Below are 16749 nucleotides of genomic sequence, written 5' to 3' on the forward strand. Positions count from 1 at the left end.
AGCCGTGCCCGTGGTTATGTGGCAGATGGGAATTTGTTAATATCCGGTTGTAGAGAACTTGACACTTAACTTAATTAAAATGCATCAACCGCGTGTGTAGCCATGATGGTCTCTTGTCGGTGGAGTCCGGGAAGTGAACACGGTTCTTGTGTTATGTTTGAATGTAAGTAGTTTCAGGATCACTTTTTGATCACTTCTAGTTCACGACCGTTGCGTTGCTTCTCTTCTCGCTCTCATTTGCGTATGTTAGCCACCACATATGCTAGTGCTTGCTGCAGCTCCACCTCACTACCCCTTTCCTACCCATCAGCTTAAATAGTCTTGTTCTCGCGGGTGTGAAATTGTTGAGTCCTCGTGACTCACAGATACTTCCAAACAGTTATAGGTGCTGATGATACTAGTGCAGGTGATGCACCCAGCTCAAGTGGGAGCTCGATGAAGATCTTTATCGTTGTTTGTGTCTTTTCTGATTGATCAGTAGTGGAGCCCAGTTGGGACGATCGGGGATCTAGCATTTGGGGTTGTCTTCTTTTATTTTGGTTCCGTAGTCGGACCTTGATTGTATTTTGGATGATGTATGGTTAACTTGTATTTGTGTGGAGTGGCGATTGTAAGCCAACTCTTTATCCCTTTCTTATTCAGTACATGGGATTGTGTTAAGATTACCCCTCTTGCGACAAACCTACCATGCGGCTATGCCTCTAAGTTGTGCCCCGACACGTGGGAGATATAGCCGCATTATGGGTGTTACAAGTTGGTAATCAGAGCCATCCCCGACTTAGGAGCCCCCTGCTTGATCGAATCGCTGATGTTGTTGAATCTAGAACAAAATGTTTTGAGTCTTAGGATTATATATATTGGAGAGTAGGATTCTTTTTACTCCTCAGTCCCTTCGTCGCTCTGGTGAGGCCTCCTGATGTAGAAGTTTTGACTTTTCTCTCCTCAAATTTCACGATTTTTTTTGGATCACGCGGGTATCTTGGAATCGTTCTGATAGTCTTGTGACGAGAACATTGTTCTTGGTTCCTCCTAACATTTAGGGGTTGTGTCAGTGTCCCAGGGAGTTGAGCTCCGAGGTGTCGTCGTCACAATTTTATCATTGCAGTTCTGGAATACCTGAGTTTGCCGACATCGAAAATCTCTTTTATGCAGTTGTTGGTGAGATAACCTCGACGCCACCCAGTACTGGGGCGGGAGTTCGAGAGTATTGCCATAACTTGTATAACGGATTCTTTTCGAAGGTTGAGGTACACGATTTCCGAAGGTTTCTTGGTTATGTGTTGAAGGATGGATACAGCTGGATGTAGGAATTGTTAGTTTGGGTGAGATATTATGCTTCCCCTGTATCCCCAACACCTGATTGCATAACCAAAAAGTTTTGGGAGTTTATAAGTGGGAATTCAAGTAGCTCCTAGAATATCTTTCCAATAGACATATGATACGATATGGGGTCTATCATATGTTTGTTTCCGGCTCATTCTGCAAGCCAATCCTTGTTTTGTTTTTGTTGTGGTATTCGAGTTGCTTCAAAGTCAAGTGTTGAATCCATACCTTTTACTAAGCGGTATTCTCATATTTCTATGTGGAAGCTAATCCGTCATGATCATCGAGATTGTCATGTCAATCCTTTTCAACCCGGCGTGTTTCTATTCGTAATCCTTTCAGCTGTTTCGAGGTGTTACCTTATTCAAGCCATTTAATTCAACCGGCACAATCTATCTTTTAAATCGTTCAACGGTGTTTCTCTTGAGTGGGCCCTAACCCACAGGTCTTTTCTCAGGATCTTACCCGACTCTTCTAATTCTTTTCGGAGTGATTCTCAAATTCATTTCAAAGTTTGACGTAAGAATGAGTTATCATCAGTCAAATGCCTTCTCCAAGATCTTTCACATTCTTTTCATCATTGGTTCAACCTTTATAATTTTCATCCCGGATTATGTCAACAATTCATGGTGGTGTTTCTCATCGCCATTCTCGGATTTTGAAGACCGAAGAAGAGTTTTTCCTCCATATCTTATCAGTTCTCTCAGAGATGCATAGTTCAAGCTTGCTGCCATCCTCTCATAATTGTTTTTGATTGTGAGAATTCTTTTCACCCATCCGGAGCAATTCAAGATTCTTTTCAGTTTGATTCTCCGAAGGCCATCATTTTGGGTTTATTCATTCTCAGCTTTCAACTCTCATCCTCCAAATCATACTGATGCATCATTCAAGTATTATCTAATCAGCTCATGATCTCTTCATTCTCTTGTATCTAAATATCCCCAAGTATCTTTGTTCGTTTTCAAATTCTTACTGGTGATTCATCCCTTTACTTCGTTCGTTTTTCAATTCTTATGGTGGTTCGTTCAAGAGTTCTCTTCCTTGTTTATCATATCAATTCGTTCGTTCTTTCCAATCCTACCGGCGGTTCATAGAAGACCTTCCCAAGTTGACGCTATATCTATCTTAATCCTTTCTACGAGAATAAGTAGTATGCCAAATCCGTTGCTTGACATCAATTTAATTGGTGAAGGATACGCATAATGTAATTCGTATTCTTGTTTCATCCAAATGTTAAATCCCTTCTCGGAGTTCTTTTCAACTTTCCCTTTCGTTTGTTTATTCTTTTATTACCGGAGTTCTTCGGGAGTTTCTTCATGGTGGTTCATCAAGGATTCCTTTCATTCTTCAATTGTCCTCAAGTTTTCTCTCGAAGCTAAGATCCTCCAAGATATACTCTAAAATAAACATGGTGTTCAACACATGTCTTGTTTTGAGGAGTTCAAGCATTCTTCATCTTGCATTCTGAAGTGCAATTCTTTTTACCTTATCTTTTGCGGTGGTGTTATGTCATTCTTGAGAATTTCTTTCGTGTTTCATGATTCGCAAGTTGTCAGGAATGAGGTATTTAAACCCATCACTTTCTTCCTTGGAGTTACATTGGTATAGATACCACCTAAAGCCTTCCATTGGGAATGTTGCTCTTTGTGGTGATTATCTATGATCCAAGTTTTATCCTTAGCACCTCGGTGGAAGAAGCTTTCTATCTTTTCTAGCTCGCAATCAAATCTTGTTTCCGTTTGTGGCAGAATTTCACCTCAATTTTGAGAAGTTTTCTTCCATAAGCCCACATCAAGCTTATCCTTTTGTTGTTGATAATCCAACAACTCCGTTCTAGAATTTGTTGTAAGTGTGCTCTCTCAAGATCTTGTTTCCCTCCATTCATTCCATTCCATTCTTTCATTTCTTTCAGAGGCATTGTGCTGTTGCTCTCTTCTCTCATCATCTCGAGTTGTGAGCATCGTGTTCTTTTCATGCTTATCATTTAATCGGAGTGCCGTGCCCTCTTTTCAAGTTCTTCCCATTTTGTCATGTTTTACCTCCCTTCTCAACCGGAGTGCTGTCTGAAATATTTCTTACCCATTGTGCCATTCTTTCAGTAGTTCTGGAGGCAATGTGTTGTTGATCTCATCAAGTATCGTCTCATCTTTTGCCAAGTTCATATTATATGCCTTCCATCTCCAACCGGAGTGTTGTCGTAATTGATCCTTATCATTCTTTGTACATCTCGTTTCAACCGGAGTGCTTGCATGTACTTCTTGTCCATTGCAACCCTTTTCTTATGCCTTTCAACCTACAAGGTTCTAGTAAGGTTCCTTGTTTCTCTTTTCTAACGGAGTGTTTTAAACTTTGATCATCTCCATTGTATTCTTCTTTCAAGTGTTCAACCTCGCAAGGTTCGTGGTTTCACTCGTTTGTCTAAGAAGCCACTTTGTTTTACCTCTTCCTCTTTCTCTTCTCTCCGGTGCCGTCCTAGATCTCGGGACGAGATCCTCTTGTAGCGGTGGAGTGTTGTAATGCCCCCGAGACCGTTGCGCCAGGTGTCTTCCAGTTTTTCGCTGTCGTTGCCATGTCATTCGTTTGCGTGTTGCATCTTGCAATGTCATCATGCATATTGCATCCACATGTTTTCAAAACTTGCATCTGTCCCGGTCTCCCAGTTCCTTCCGTTGTCCGTTCTGAGCCCAGACACACTTGCATGTGCCCGTGGCACCTCCAAAATAGTATTTATAAGTGGTCGGGAAATGTTCTCAGAATGGGATGAAAGTTGGCGTGCGGTGTTGTTTTATTGTCAGTAGGCCGCCTGCCAAGTTCCATCGCATTCGGAGCTCGTTTGATAGCCCAACCGTTAAACTATAGCGGCATTATAGCCGGTCTTCTCGTCGGACGTTTTCGGTCTCCGAAAACTATTGCCGGGTTTTCCCTCTCTTTCCTCCCTAGACCGTCTACACAGTCCACTACCTACCGCCAGGCCCAACCTAACCTCTCTCGTCAGCCTGCGGCCCTCCTCGCGCGCGCGTCCGAAAGCTGTCCCGGACCCGACCCGGGCAGTCGTCACCGTTGGATTCGGATCATCCCCAAACATCAACAAAACATCTTCGTTTTCTTATTTGGACTCCCATAGTCTATTCTTTCTCGACCGTCCGATTTTGATCGGGTGATCCAAATTTCCCGCTTTTCTCTATTTATAGTCCAACCATGCATCTTTTGTAAAAACATTATATATGAAAAATGCTTAGAATCTTGTCTAGTTTCATAATATCCAACTTTCATGCATGTTTGAAGTGTTTAAATTGTTGTTTGTTTAAATTTGTTCAAATGCCATGCTAAAATGCTTTATTTCATAACTAAATAACCATAGCTCCGAATTTAATAAACTTTATATGTATATGGGGTAGAAAAATGCTTAGTTTAACATGGTGTAATTACTTTGCATGTTTAACAACAATAAAAATATGGTTTAGGGCAGAACAGTACCAAATCCATAAATTGCATATGAGGATTTTCCGGAATTGTTGTTTGTTATTTCCGGCCTCATTTAAATTTGCCTAGATAGGTAGTTTTCATATGCTTCACTCGTTGCCATGTCCAATAACATTTCATATTGTTGGGTACATAACTGAGAGAGAACTAAATAAGACATGTGGTGTTTCGTCAATATGCAACTCGTTGCATATTGAGCTCCACTTAACTTGTAGTGTTGTTTGTGCATATTGCCATGCCATGCTTCATTAAACCGGACATGCATCATACTTAGTTGTGCATCATGCCATGCTTATGTGATGGTTGTTTACTATGTTGTTTGCTTCTTTCCGGTGCTGCTTCTTCGGGTTAGTTCCGATAACGTCGCGTTTGTGAGGATTCGTTCGACTTCGCCCGTTTGTCTTCTTCATGGACTCGTTCTTCTTTCTTGCGGGATCTCAGGCAAGATGACCGTACCCTCGAAATCACTTCTATCTTTGCTTGCTAGTTGTTCGCTCTATCGCTATGTCGCGCTACCTACCACTTGTTATATCATGCCTTCTATATTGCCATGTCAAGCCTCTAACCCACCTTCCTAGCAAATCATTGGTTGGCTATGTTACCGCTCTTGCTCGGCCCCTCTTATAGCGTTGCTAGTTGCAGGTGAAGCTGAAGTTTGTTCCATGTTGGATCATGGTTATGTTGGGATATCACAATATACCTTATTTAATTAATGCATCTATATACTTGATAAAGGGTGGAAGGCTCAACCTTATGTTTGGCGTTTTGTTCCACTCTTGCCGCCCTAGTTTCCGTCATACCGGTGTTATGTTCCTTGATTTTGCGCCCCTTACACGGTTGGGTGTTATGGGAACCCCTTGACAGTTCGCTTTGAATAAAACTCCTCCAGGAAGGCCCAACCTTGGTTTTACCATTTGCCTCACCACCACCTACTTTTCCCTTGGGAGTCGCGCTCCCGAGGGTCATCTTTATTTAACCCCCCGGGCCAGTGCTTCTCTAAGTGTTGGTCCGAACCGAACAGCCTGCGGGGCCACCTCGGAGAAACTTGAGGGTTGGTTTTACTCGTAGCTTGACCTATCCGGTGTTGCCCTGAGAACGAGATATGTGCAACTCCTATTGGGATTGTCGGCACATCAGGCAGTTTTGCTGGTCTTGTTTTACCATTGTCGAAATGTCTTATAACCGGGATTCCGAGACTGATCGGGTCTTCCCGGAAGAAGGAATATCCTTCGTTGACCGTGAGAGCTTGTGATGGGCTAAGTTGGGACACCCCTGCAGGGTATAAACTTTCGAGAGCCGTGCCCGTGGTTATGTGGCAGATGAGAATTTGTTAATATCCGGTTGTAGAGAACTTGACACTTAATTTAATTAAAATGCATCAACCGCGTGTGTAGCCGTGATGATCTCTTTTCGGCGGAGTCCGGGAAGTGAACACGGTTCTTGTGTTATGTTTGAACGTAAGTAGTTTCAGGATCACTTCTTGATCACTTCTAGTTCATGACCGTTCCGTTGCTTCTCTTCTCGCTCTCATTTGCGTATGTTAGCCACCATATATGCTAGTGCTTGCTGCAGCTCCACCTCACTACCCCTTTCCTACCCATAAGCTTAAAATTTAAATAGTCTTGATCTCGCAGGTGTGAGATTGCTGAGTCCTCGTGACTCACAGATACTTCCAAACAGTTAGAGGTGCTGATGATACTAGTGCAGGTGATGCACCCAGCTCAAGTGGGAGCTCGATGAAGATCTTGATCGTTATTTGTGTCTTTTCCGGTTGATCAGTAGTGGAGCCTAGTTGGGACGATCCGGGATCTAGCATTTGGGGTTGTCTTCTTTTATTTTGGTTTCGTAGTGGGGCCTTGATTGTATTCTGGATGATGTATGGTTAACTTGTATTTGTGTGAAGTGGCGATTGTAAGACAACTCTTTATCCCTTTCTTATTCAGTACATGGGATTGTGTGAAGATTACCCCTCTTGCGACAAACCTACCATGCGGCTATGCCTCTAAGTCGTGCCCCGACACGTGGGATATATAGCCGCATTGTGGGTGTTATACAAGAGTAATGGTTCTTCTCTGAATTGAGGGTCGATTAGCGGTGGCGATGGCACAAGTATCTTATAAAACTATGTTATAAATTTGTAGAACAATTATATGTAGAACAATTCACGCGGGTAGTTCAAAACCTTGTCATTGAAATCATGGACAAGTATGAAAATCATACACTTGTCAAGCCTTCAGATGGAATGACCACTCCCCCGGTTTTATTTACGTCCTTCATATTTTGGAAACTACATTTGTCGTCAAATGACAAAGTGATTATCTTTGGAGGCAACAATATGCCCATTTCTTTAACACTAAGTACATATATGGGTGTTTGCGCAAAAAAAGTACATATATGGGTGATTTGCATCTTTGTCTACTGTCCTGATGACAGGAGCAAAAACATGGAGGCAATCAGTCTGAAGCAGTTGTGTCGTCAATTTGGAGGTATGGGTTTACTTAGTATTATGTGAGCTACTTTGATATCAATGTTTCAACCGTATAATAAGATATCGAGCATGAAGAATTACATATTAAGTGCTAATTTCTTTTCTTCTTTTGAAAAATAGCCCATGTCTTTTTTAGGGAATGCCATCACGACATGCTTTATTAATTTGCAAAAAATACTTATTTTCTTTATCCTTACTAGAACAATGCTCATGCGTTGCAACATGATATAAATATTCTAATACGTTAGCTTGTGATTTACCTGCCAATATTAATGTGATTGTCTGAATAAATGTTTATAAAAAATTGTCTGAATAAATTGTATGATGAGAAGTTTGGTAATTAAATTAAGATGAAACTGGTGCAAAAGGTAAGTAAATTAATGTGATTGAGCGGCATACTGGGATGGTGCGGTCAAATTGAAATGAATAAAAATGACTGGATAATAAACAATCTGTGGAGGGACATGGTGAGAGGGGGAAAGTGGTTGATGAAGAGTTCGCGGGAAAAGAAAATTACTTATATTTTTCTAAAACTAGAACAATGCCGGTGCATTGCAACGAGATATAAATATTCTAATACATTAGCTTGTGATTTACCTGTCAATAATAATGCGATTGTGTAAATAAATGTTCATCAAATTCTGCCCGTGAATTACCTTATATTTTGATTAGAAGTTTGATAAGTAAATTAAAATGCAATTGGTTAAGAATGTAAGTAAATTAAGGTGATTGATTATCATATACTACATGAAAGGTTGGACGAAATGATGATGGGAAGAAAGGTGAAGTGAAAACCTTGTGTTCTTTTTAAATAGTAGAGATAGTATAGATAAGGTGAAATTGGTTTCAAAGATAAGTAAATTAATGTGATTGAACGATGTATCGGGAAGTCCCAGCCAAACATGAAACGGTTGAAAGAAAACCAACTGAAGGGACGTGGTGGGAGAAAAAAAAAGATTGACAAAAAGTTTCGCCTGGCTTATTTTCTAAATACTCCCTCCGTTCAGAAATACTTATCGGAGGAATGAGATAAAAATGGATATATCTAGAATTAAAATACGTCAAGATACATCCATGCTCCGACAAATATTTTCGGACGGAGGGAGTATAGTATAGAAAAATATAGCAGAGACATACTCGACTAAAAGGTGCAACTTTATTTTGGTAAAAAGTGCAACTTAAAACAGATTTTTGTTATTTTGCACCAGGCAGGTACGTCTTCTTCGACCCCGAGCACGAGGAAAACAATGGCAGTGCACGTGAAAGACCGTCCGAATGATGGCGCATCCAGTTGTTGTTTCTGCGTGAGTGCGCCGCACTGCTTCGGCCGTTGCGTGACGTGAGAACCGTTGGCCTTGGGCTCTGCTGAGCAGTGCGTGCCATCTGGAGGGGAAACGACCAAGAACGGAGAGCAAAGGCGGCAACGCTGTCCGCGGCGCAAACGAACGCTTTCGCGTGCGTCCACGACGCGGTCGACACCAGCCCGACGCGTCCGTTGCGCGGCACGAACAAAATCGGCCCGGCGATGTGAGAGTGCTTGGTGCGACACCCCACCTCTGAATAGCCTTTCACGTTGGCGAAGGAAAAAGGAATACCCTTTCACAGATTCAGCAACGACGACGGGTTGGTTTCGCGTGGCCGCGAGCAGCCACGAAAGTAAAAAGAATAATACTATGTGCATCACCTCTCACATCAATGACCAATCCCACAATTCTTTGCATGGGCATACTCTAGAAAAAAAAAATCAGACACCAACATATTTCCTCCATCTTAAAATAAGTGTCGTGGTTTTACCTCAAATTTAACCGGCCGAGCTTTTATCTACAAGGAACAACAGTCAATCTTTTTTGATCTAAAAAAGAAGAGTTATATCATCCTTCCTTCTAATCCGTCTTCCCGTTTGCGGTATGCTGCTTCATCTTCGACAGGGTTCTGACCATCCCCCTACATATCTTCCGGAACCAGAACACGTTCATCACGGCCAGCGTCGGTGGCACTGTCATTATGCCGTAGAATCCCAGGGCGAAGATGGACTTCACCTGTGAAAAAACAAGTACAGCGCGCACGTCATCAGCAAACCGTCTGAATTTTCGCAATAGCAAACGGTTTCAGTTGCATCAATCGAACTGTCTGAATCTTCTGAAGACTAAATCAGTCATATACTTTCATGATGTTTTAATACAGTATATCATACTGATCAAGCAAATTTAGCTACATCTCAAGCTATATATATATATATATATATATATATATATATATATATATATATATATATATATTAGCAAAAGTGCGATTTCAGTTGGTCCATGGGTAGATGACATGCATACCTGATCATAATGGGAGTAGACATGAGTGAAGAAATATACGAACAAGATTATCCGAGCAATCTGCAAGCCAACAAAAGATGTGTTAATGCCAGAGTAAAGAGGATAATGAATAAATAGTTTGCGGCATATCTAGTCACAAATGCTTCAAGTTAACTCATTAGCCTGGGCGCCGCTCCTGCAGCTCACAATTGGCATTTTCATCTGACTTGCGATGAAGAGGAGCGTATCAAGCATATATTTTCCAACAAAAAGGTAAAAGGCAGAGACATTCAATAGGAACATATCTCTGAGCATCTGAGTCTTGTACAAAGACAGAAAGGGCAGAGCCGAAGTTGATAGGGGCGTACGGTGGCACGGCAGAGACAGTAAAGGCTGCCGACACCGAAACTAACTAGATTTTTGAGAATTCTAACATGCAAGTTTTATGAATCATACGACTTTAGGAAAAGCAATAATGTTAAATCATGAGAGCAGCGAGTACCATACCAGCCATCCGACAAACATAGCCAATCCATTGTATAAGTAAAGGTTGTGATCCTTCTGACCAGCAACATCCAGATACCTGCACCAAATCATAATAACTTTCAGAAACAACACATCTTAACCTGAATTCTTGAAGGACTGTATTAGTGGCATCAGATGTTACCATCTAAGGTTCACAAATGGAGTGGTGGCTTCAGTGAAGAGGACCATGAGTATGTACATGTGTGCTTTCCCACTGAACAAAGCAAGACAGATTGCGTACATGGAAAGTCCGTGATGCAAGAGCTGAAACAAAATCACATAGAAACAACTCCTGATTAGGAACTTTGTCAAAAAAAAAAACTCCTGATTAGGAGGAAACCAACACGCATTAATCTTCTTCAGAGATAATGTGTGCTCTAGTATAGTGTAAAACTTACAAATTCTTTTCCACCTAAAGATGGAAAATGCCATAGGATCATCGCCAAGTCTGTGAAAAAGTACCCGATCGAGACCTGCACAAGTAATACAGTATGTTAAATCAATATGTACGCAGAGGAGCATTTCATGTCCATTTGTTCTGAAAGACTGCAGACTGAGAAACAAATTTGACTCTCTCCAAGCAAAGCTGGAGATGCAGTTGCAATGCGTAGCTTACCCCAAACATGGAATCGGATAACCATGACTTTCTGTCAATGATTATGCCATTGACATCTTCACTGAAGAGGCCAGATATCATGACCAAGTAAAAGGAAACGGCAGCAGCAACCAATGCATGGACCGTAGAGAAGCCCCTGTCAGTTAGTTGCACATATTTAGACTTGAGTAAAATAAAGGTCAACTGTGATAAAGAACAGGTACAAGTACAACAATAAAGTTGTGTCCAAGTAAATATTACCTATTATTCCACTCAAGCTTTTGCATTGGACTTAATCCATCATAACACTTGAAGCACGATGAGCTAACCTTTTTAGTTACCTTATATACCTGCAAGGACAAAATTATGAATTCTTGCAGCAAGATGCAATGTACTAAATAGCTGAGAACAATGTTTTTTGTAAGATCCTTTCAAAAAATAAGAGGTTGTAAGACGACAAGTTCAGAATTAGAGGAGTAAAGTTTTCAATTCAGAATCAGTATGCTTCATCAGGAATAAAAGCCAAAACTTTGTGATACGTAGCCTAGTAGGTACTAATAAGAGAGATGGATTTCGGCTTTCGAGCTCCACCGTGATAGTAAAAATATTTAAAAATTCAAATACTTCTGAAACAACTCCGTGTACACACAATAACCTACGGAAGTACAAATGTTCATGAAAAAGAAAGGTGTCCTGCATAAAAAGACAGGAAGAGAGAGAGAGAGAGAGAGAGAGAGAGAGTCTAATATAGCAAATTCTAGCACTCCTTTTTTTGTTTTTGTTATTGCAAAATGCTGTACAATGCCAAACTTATTATCTTCCCCTGTACAGAATGAGACCCAGATTATCTTCAATGTATTTTTTTTGGAACACGTGCAAGACTGTCAATCTCTCCAACAAACCCAAAATTTAAGAAATCCATCGGCTGGCAAGAACATCAAATTGTGGGCAATTTTGCAAATAGGTAGTAGCACTGATCACATACTGGCCTGGTTACCAAAGAGCCAGAGCAGAGCAGACCAGAACACTGCAACACGAAACAGCACGGTCTACGCACGCACTTGCTGCTGATCTGATGCCGATGCACCTTCCCCTTGACTGGTAATTTGCATTGGACCAACTAGAGAAATTCAATGCGAGATAGCAACCACGCAAAAAAAAGAGCTAGAACTTCCCAGTCTTTTTTTTTAAAATCCAAAATATCTCTCGGTTCTAGAAGGAAGTATTCAACACAGTCTGCCCAACTAGCACAGTTGAACTGTTGGTACGTATCAGTATCATCACTGCCAGTCTCGATTGCCAAAAGAGACATCGACGATTGACAAGTATCTGCACCATTGACTAGTAAGTTGTGCCAAGTGCTACAACTGACGCGGCAAACTTCACCAGCAAGCATAGCTACAGACAAAACTGCAGGGCCGCTGATGCAACCTGCATTAACTGTGCCAGCAACAAAGACGCCAACGGCCTCTTCTTCCCCTAACAAGACGGAGGTACTTGATCTGGACGGCCCCCAGATAACAGGAAAGCAACCGGCATATAGGTAGGTAATAATAATCTCGCAAATAACCGAGCTCGAGCAACCATGAACACAAGGATTGAACTACGGAGAGCGGATGAACTAAGAAAGCAAAAAAGGAGAGGGCGCGGAGAGCTTACGGCGGCGCACATGAGGACGCCGGCGAGGACCGACGCCGGCCACAGGACCTGCTCCTCGGGGCCGTAGTTCCAGTCCATGAGTCCCCTCCGATGGATCAGCTAGCAAGCGACGAAGGGGCGGATGAAGCGCGAAGGAGAAGAAGCTGATCCGAGATTACGCGCCGATGGATGGACGGATACGCCTCCAGGGAAATCAAACCTGCAGCACAGCAGGCCACGTTTTTCACGCTTGATCTATTTCAGGGCAAAAAGGAGGGCTGGGGTTTGGGCGGTGGCGTCGTCGGTGGGAGCGATGTTTTGGAAGAGGGTTTGAGCGTTGGGTTTTAAGAGAGGACAGGCACGACGGCAGGCCGGGGGCTCTCGCGAGAAGGCGGCGTCCGTCTCGGATCGTGGCTCCGGGAAGGTGGCCCGCCTGTCCACGCAGGGCCGGCCCATAGGCCGGGGCTTGGGAGGGCCCCAACTACAATTATCTATACTACTATTAAACAAGCAAACATATTCATTGCTAAATGTACCCAGCCTAAACTACACAAAACATCATGGACCAATTACAACCTCACGATCAGATTATTTAATTAGATCTAACCATTAAGATTAGACTAACCCTCAGGCAAAACTGTGCTTAGCAATTTTCCTCGGCGGACGAAAACTCTGCCGTCCCACCTCTGCAAACCCTACGATCACGCAAGCCATGAAAACAGGAAACTGATCGCAATCAGATCGCCTCAAAACAACTACCCCGCGACGCATGCCGCCTGCCTCTGCCCGCCGGATGCTCCTACTCCCTCGAGGGTCGCCGCCCCACAGGTCGCCGCCTGACCCTCCTCCTCCGCCACCGCCGACACTTGCCTTGCCTTTTTTCCCTTGTCGCCATTGATCTGCGTTGGCCTCCGCCCCCGCCGCCGCTGGCCGGCCTCTCCTTACGCACAGGTCACCACCCACCGCTCCTTCGTTTGGCCGCCGACCGATGCAAGTGGCTGTACACCGCCACTGGCCTATCCTTGCGCGCAGGTCGCACACTCAGGAAGAACGCGATGAAGGAGTAGGTGAAGGACATGATAACGGCGATGATGGAGACAAAGGTGGCCGATCTCCAGGCCCGGGAACTATGAGAGGACGACCTCGGCAAGGCGGAACATCACCAGGTACATCGCCCCATCCTGCTGCAGTTCGCGTCGTGGCCCTTTTAATGGCGGCAGTTGCTGGGCACCACAGACCTGCACTCTCAAGGCAAGGAACTTCTTTCAGTCCATGACTTTTATGAACAAAATATTTGCAGATATTCAGAAGCAAAAGAGGCTTAAATAGTAAAACTGCCTGTGCTTACATGATGCCCGTGCCAACTGTGATGCATAGACAACTGTGTACTGTGCATTGCCACACACAGCTACATCTGTAGGCCCTGCATGGACATGATCAAGAGTGTGAGACCCATTTATTCTGCCTAACAATAGACATGCATGCATGCTGCCAATGTCCATCCATACATGCCAGGAGAAGTTAATTTCAGGATTATTTGTTACCGAGCCAGGAGCGGACGGCGTCCATGTACAGGTGTATAGTTCCGTTTGCCATGGATGGGTTCCGGCGAGCGGTAGTAGTCGGAGATGAGGACAACGATGTAGTAGGTGATGTAGGCGCAGACAATGAGGATGATGGGCCGAGGACCCAGCCCATCCGCGCCACGCTCTGCATTAGCGCCAGCACACCGGACCTTCTATCATTTTGATCTTTGTAGGGATCTTGACCTTAAAAGAGGGTTTCCACAGGTGAAACTGGGCAAGATGTATTGCTCCAAATTTGAATCTCACTACAGCGCACCAGCAATTAGAGGATAGGTATTATTATGAAGATATAAAAAAAATCACCGGGTGGATATTTTTAACAAGAAGTACAGAACTAAGTTGTGGTTGAAAAAACACTTCAGCAAAAATGGAATAGCAATGTGATAGCTTTATATAGTGCTTCAGTGATAGCTTTGTACACTGCTTCAGTGTTTATAACGGAGTCCATTGCAGTTTAGATAAATGAAAAAGGAGGGACAACAACACAAAATTCAAGTACAACCAAGTATTTTTATTTGTTTGTGTTTGTAACATTAGTATAACCGAAGTTGCAAACTGGAAGTATGTGAAGGAAACCGTTATAATAAAGTACATAGCAGAAAATAGTAGTACAGTAAAATATGGAACACTGGTGTAACTGAAATAGCTTGTTTTGAAATTTTAACTAATGCATCCCTCATCAAACTAGAACACAAAATTCTGCTATGAAAGTGATTCCTTGAGATTATATTTCAGCGTGAAACATTTCCCAACAGAAAAGTGTTTGTTACTACTCGTTTGGGGCAGCAAGCTCCCTTCTGGTTAAAAGGATTTGAGTGGAAGGTTGATTGCAATGAATGCAAGCAAGCATGCTTCTACTGAGCCTTAGAAGAAGCCAAGGAGTATGTTCCAGAACCTCTTTTGTATTACTTCATCACAAAAAGTTATTGCAATATTTGCTTTTTTCCTAAATATACATGATAGACTTGAATGATTTTCTGTTATATTGCAAGATGCCCTATTAGTGTGATCATAACAATTCTTTGTACTCATTGGTCGGTGTCATGAAGCAGAGCTTATTTTGTGGATAGATGCATTGGTTTATGTTTCAAGCCTTTTAGATTTTCCCTAATAATATGGAGTTGATTATGATGAATGATGCGCTTCTTTGCGAATTTCCCATGTGTGTAATTACAAAAAAATTGGTTCTCGGCATTACCTATTTGATAGGAAAAACTTGAATACAAAGGTTTGGCAATATGTTCACTAGGGTTTTAGTCCGTGTAATTTTTTTTGGTGTGTTACAACATTTTTAAACATCTCTATTGCCTCTCTTATGTTGGTACATCAATGTATTTTCATCATTTTATTGATATATTATCTTTGTATGATGAATGCTAATTGTTTTCACATGATAATACATGTGTTGCACTTGCAAGCTTACTATTTATTTAACATTGAAAACAAAACATGTAACCTGATCCATTCTAAACACTAAAGAAGTTGCACTTCCTGATTCCAGAGTGTAAAATGGTGCATTTGAATGTCTTCTTGTTGGAACTATGCAGTTATACGATATTCTTCTTTCATGTAGATATCCTATTAGGTGAGAGCGTCAACGAGGTTTTGTTGATCTATCATGAACCGGTTTAGAATAAATGTTTTTGAAGTATATATGCTTGTGGTAAGACGTGTAAGAAATATTTGAGTTGTCGATGAAGGTAAACTGGAACTTTGATTTAGTAAACAAATATGCCCAACCATCACATCAAGGAAACGTTCCATAGGCAACCCCAAGGATTTCCCAAACTATAAAAATAAAGTGCAATGCAACTCACAATCAAAACATACCCGTCCATTCAGACTTGTTGCTCCCATTCCCTTTCGGCGCCTTCTTCTTCTCCTTCATGAAACTGAACCATTAAGGATAGCATCGTCAACACAGCCACCAACTAATAAGCGGATTAAAGGAAACCCAAAACTAGGAAGAAAGCTTACTCTTTTTCGATTGGTAGTAGAATAGCTGCCGGGATTGCGAGTTTGCGACCAGGGACCTCCAGTCTCGGACCTTCCCGTCCCTATTTATTGGCCAATGAAGCCCGTCTCCCCAGACCGGAAGTCAGGCAGCGACCCACGAGACACAAGCCAGCGCCCTCACCGCCGATCGGCGGCGGCGGCGAAGGCAGCACCGCGTGGAACACGCCATGGCCCCCGAGCAGATAACCCTAGGGGTCCGAACATTGCACGGAGTGAGGTGATGCACCTGTTGATGAACCGAATTGACGGGGAGGAGCAGGCGGCGGGGTCGGAGAGATAGAGTAACCTGGAACTGGGACGAGCGCGGGAGAGGGTGGAGAGGCTCATGGCGGCGGCGGCGATGTTTACTAAATCAGGAGGAGGGAGGAGCCTCGGCGTTTGCAAGATCTTGGGGAGGCTGATATTACCAAGCAACAAAAGTTGAGGGAAGCTGAAGTTAGGGTTCAAAAGGCTAAAGAAAAGGCAGCTCTAGATGAGGCGGCGAGGAGAAGAAGTGTCAGGAACAAACACAAAGAGGAGGTGCAGACTATGGACAAAGCTACTGACATGGCGAGGAGGAAGAATCTGGAGACCCCAGGTATGGCTCCTACAGATTTAAATACTGCTCCCAATATACCTACTGTTTTAAATACAGTACCTAGTTTTATTTCGCACATTACGCAATGCATTGGTGTTAGCTTAGGCAATACTCCTGAGGAAATAGATAGCACTATTTCTATGATCAAGAGCTTAGAAAAAACTAGGAGTGATTTATTTCTTGCAAATATGAGGAAGAAGACTAATGTGGAA

The 16749-nt window shown here is 42.7% G+C and overlaps 1 protein-coding gene across 4 annotated transcripts; it reads right to left on the minus strand.

Annotated features, from left to right (window-relative positions):
* Positions 1–9031: 9031 nt before the first annotated feature.
* On the minus strand, positions 9032–16324 carry LOC123062415 (TLC domain-containing protein 4-B). 4 transcript variants are annotated; one of them, XM_044485913.1, is made up of 12 exons: positions 15922–16324; positions 15775–15826; positions 13903–14127; positions 13707–13781; positions 12380–13596; positions 10982–11070; positions 10742–10877; positions 10524–10598; positions 10268–10389; positions 10108–10183; positions 9622–9681; positions 9032–9333 (listed from the first exon to the last, which is right to left on the minus strand). In XM_044485913.1, the coding sequence occupies exons 5-12, from the start codon at positions 12455–12457 to the stop codon at positions 9178–9180; spliced, it is 792 nt and encodes a 263-aa protein (XP_044341848.1). In that variant the 5' UTR covers positions 12458–13596; positions 13707–13781; positions 13903–14127; positions 15775–15826; positions 15922–16324; the 3' UTR covers positions 9032–9177. The 4 variants fall into 4 exon arrangements, with proteins under 4 accessions (XP_044341848.1, XP_044341849.1, XP_044341846.1 ...); XM_044485914.1 differs by having other exon boundaries at positions 13903–14189; XM_044485911.1 differs by having other exon boundaries at positions 15775–15836.
* Between the last annotated feature and the right edge of the window lie 425 nt (positions 16325–16749).

The sequence above is a fragment of the Triticum aestivum genome, chromosome 3A (genome assembly GCF_018294505.1).
Source record: "Triticum aestivum cultivar Chinese Spring chromosome 3A, IWGSC CS RefSeq v2.1, whole genome shotgun sequence".
NCBI lineage: Eukaryota > Viridiplantae > Streptophyta > Magnoliopsida > Poales > Poaceae > Triticum > Triticum aestivum.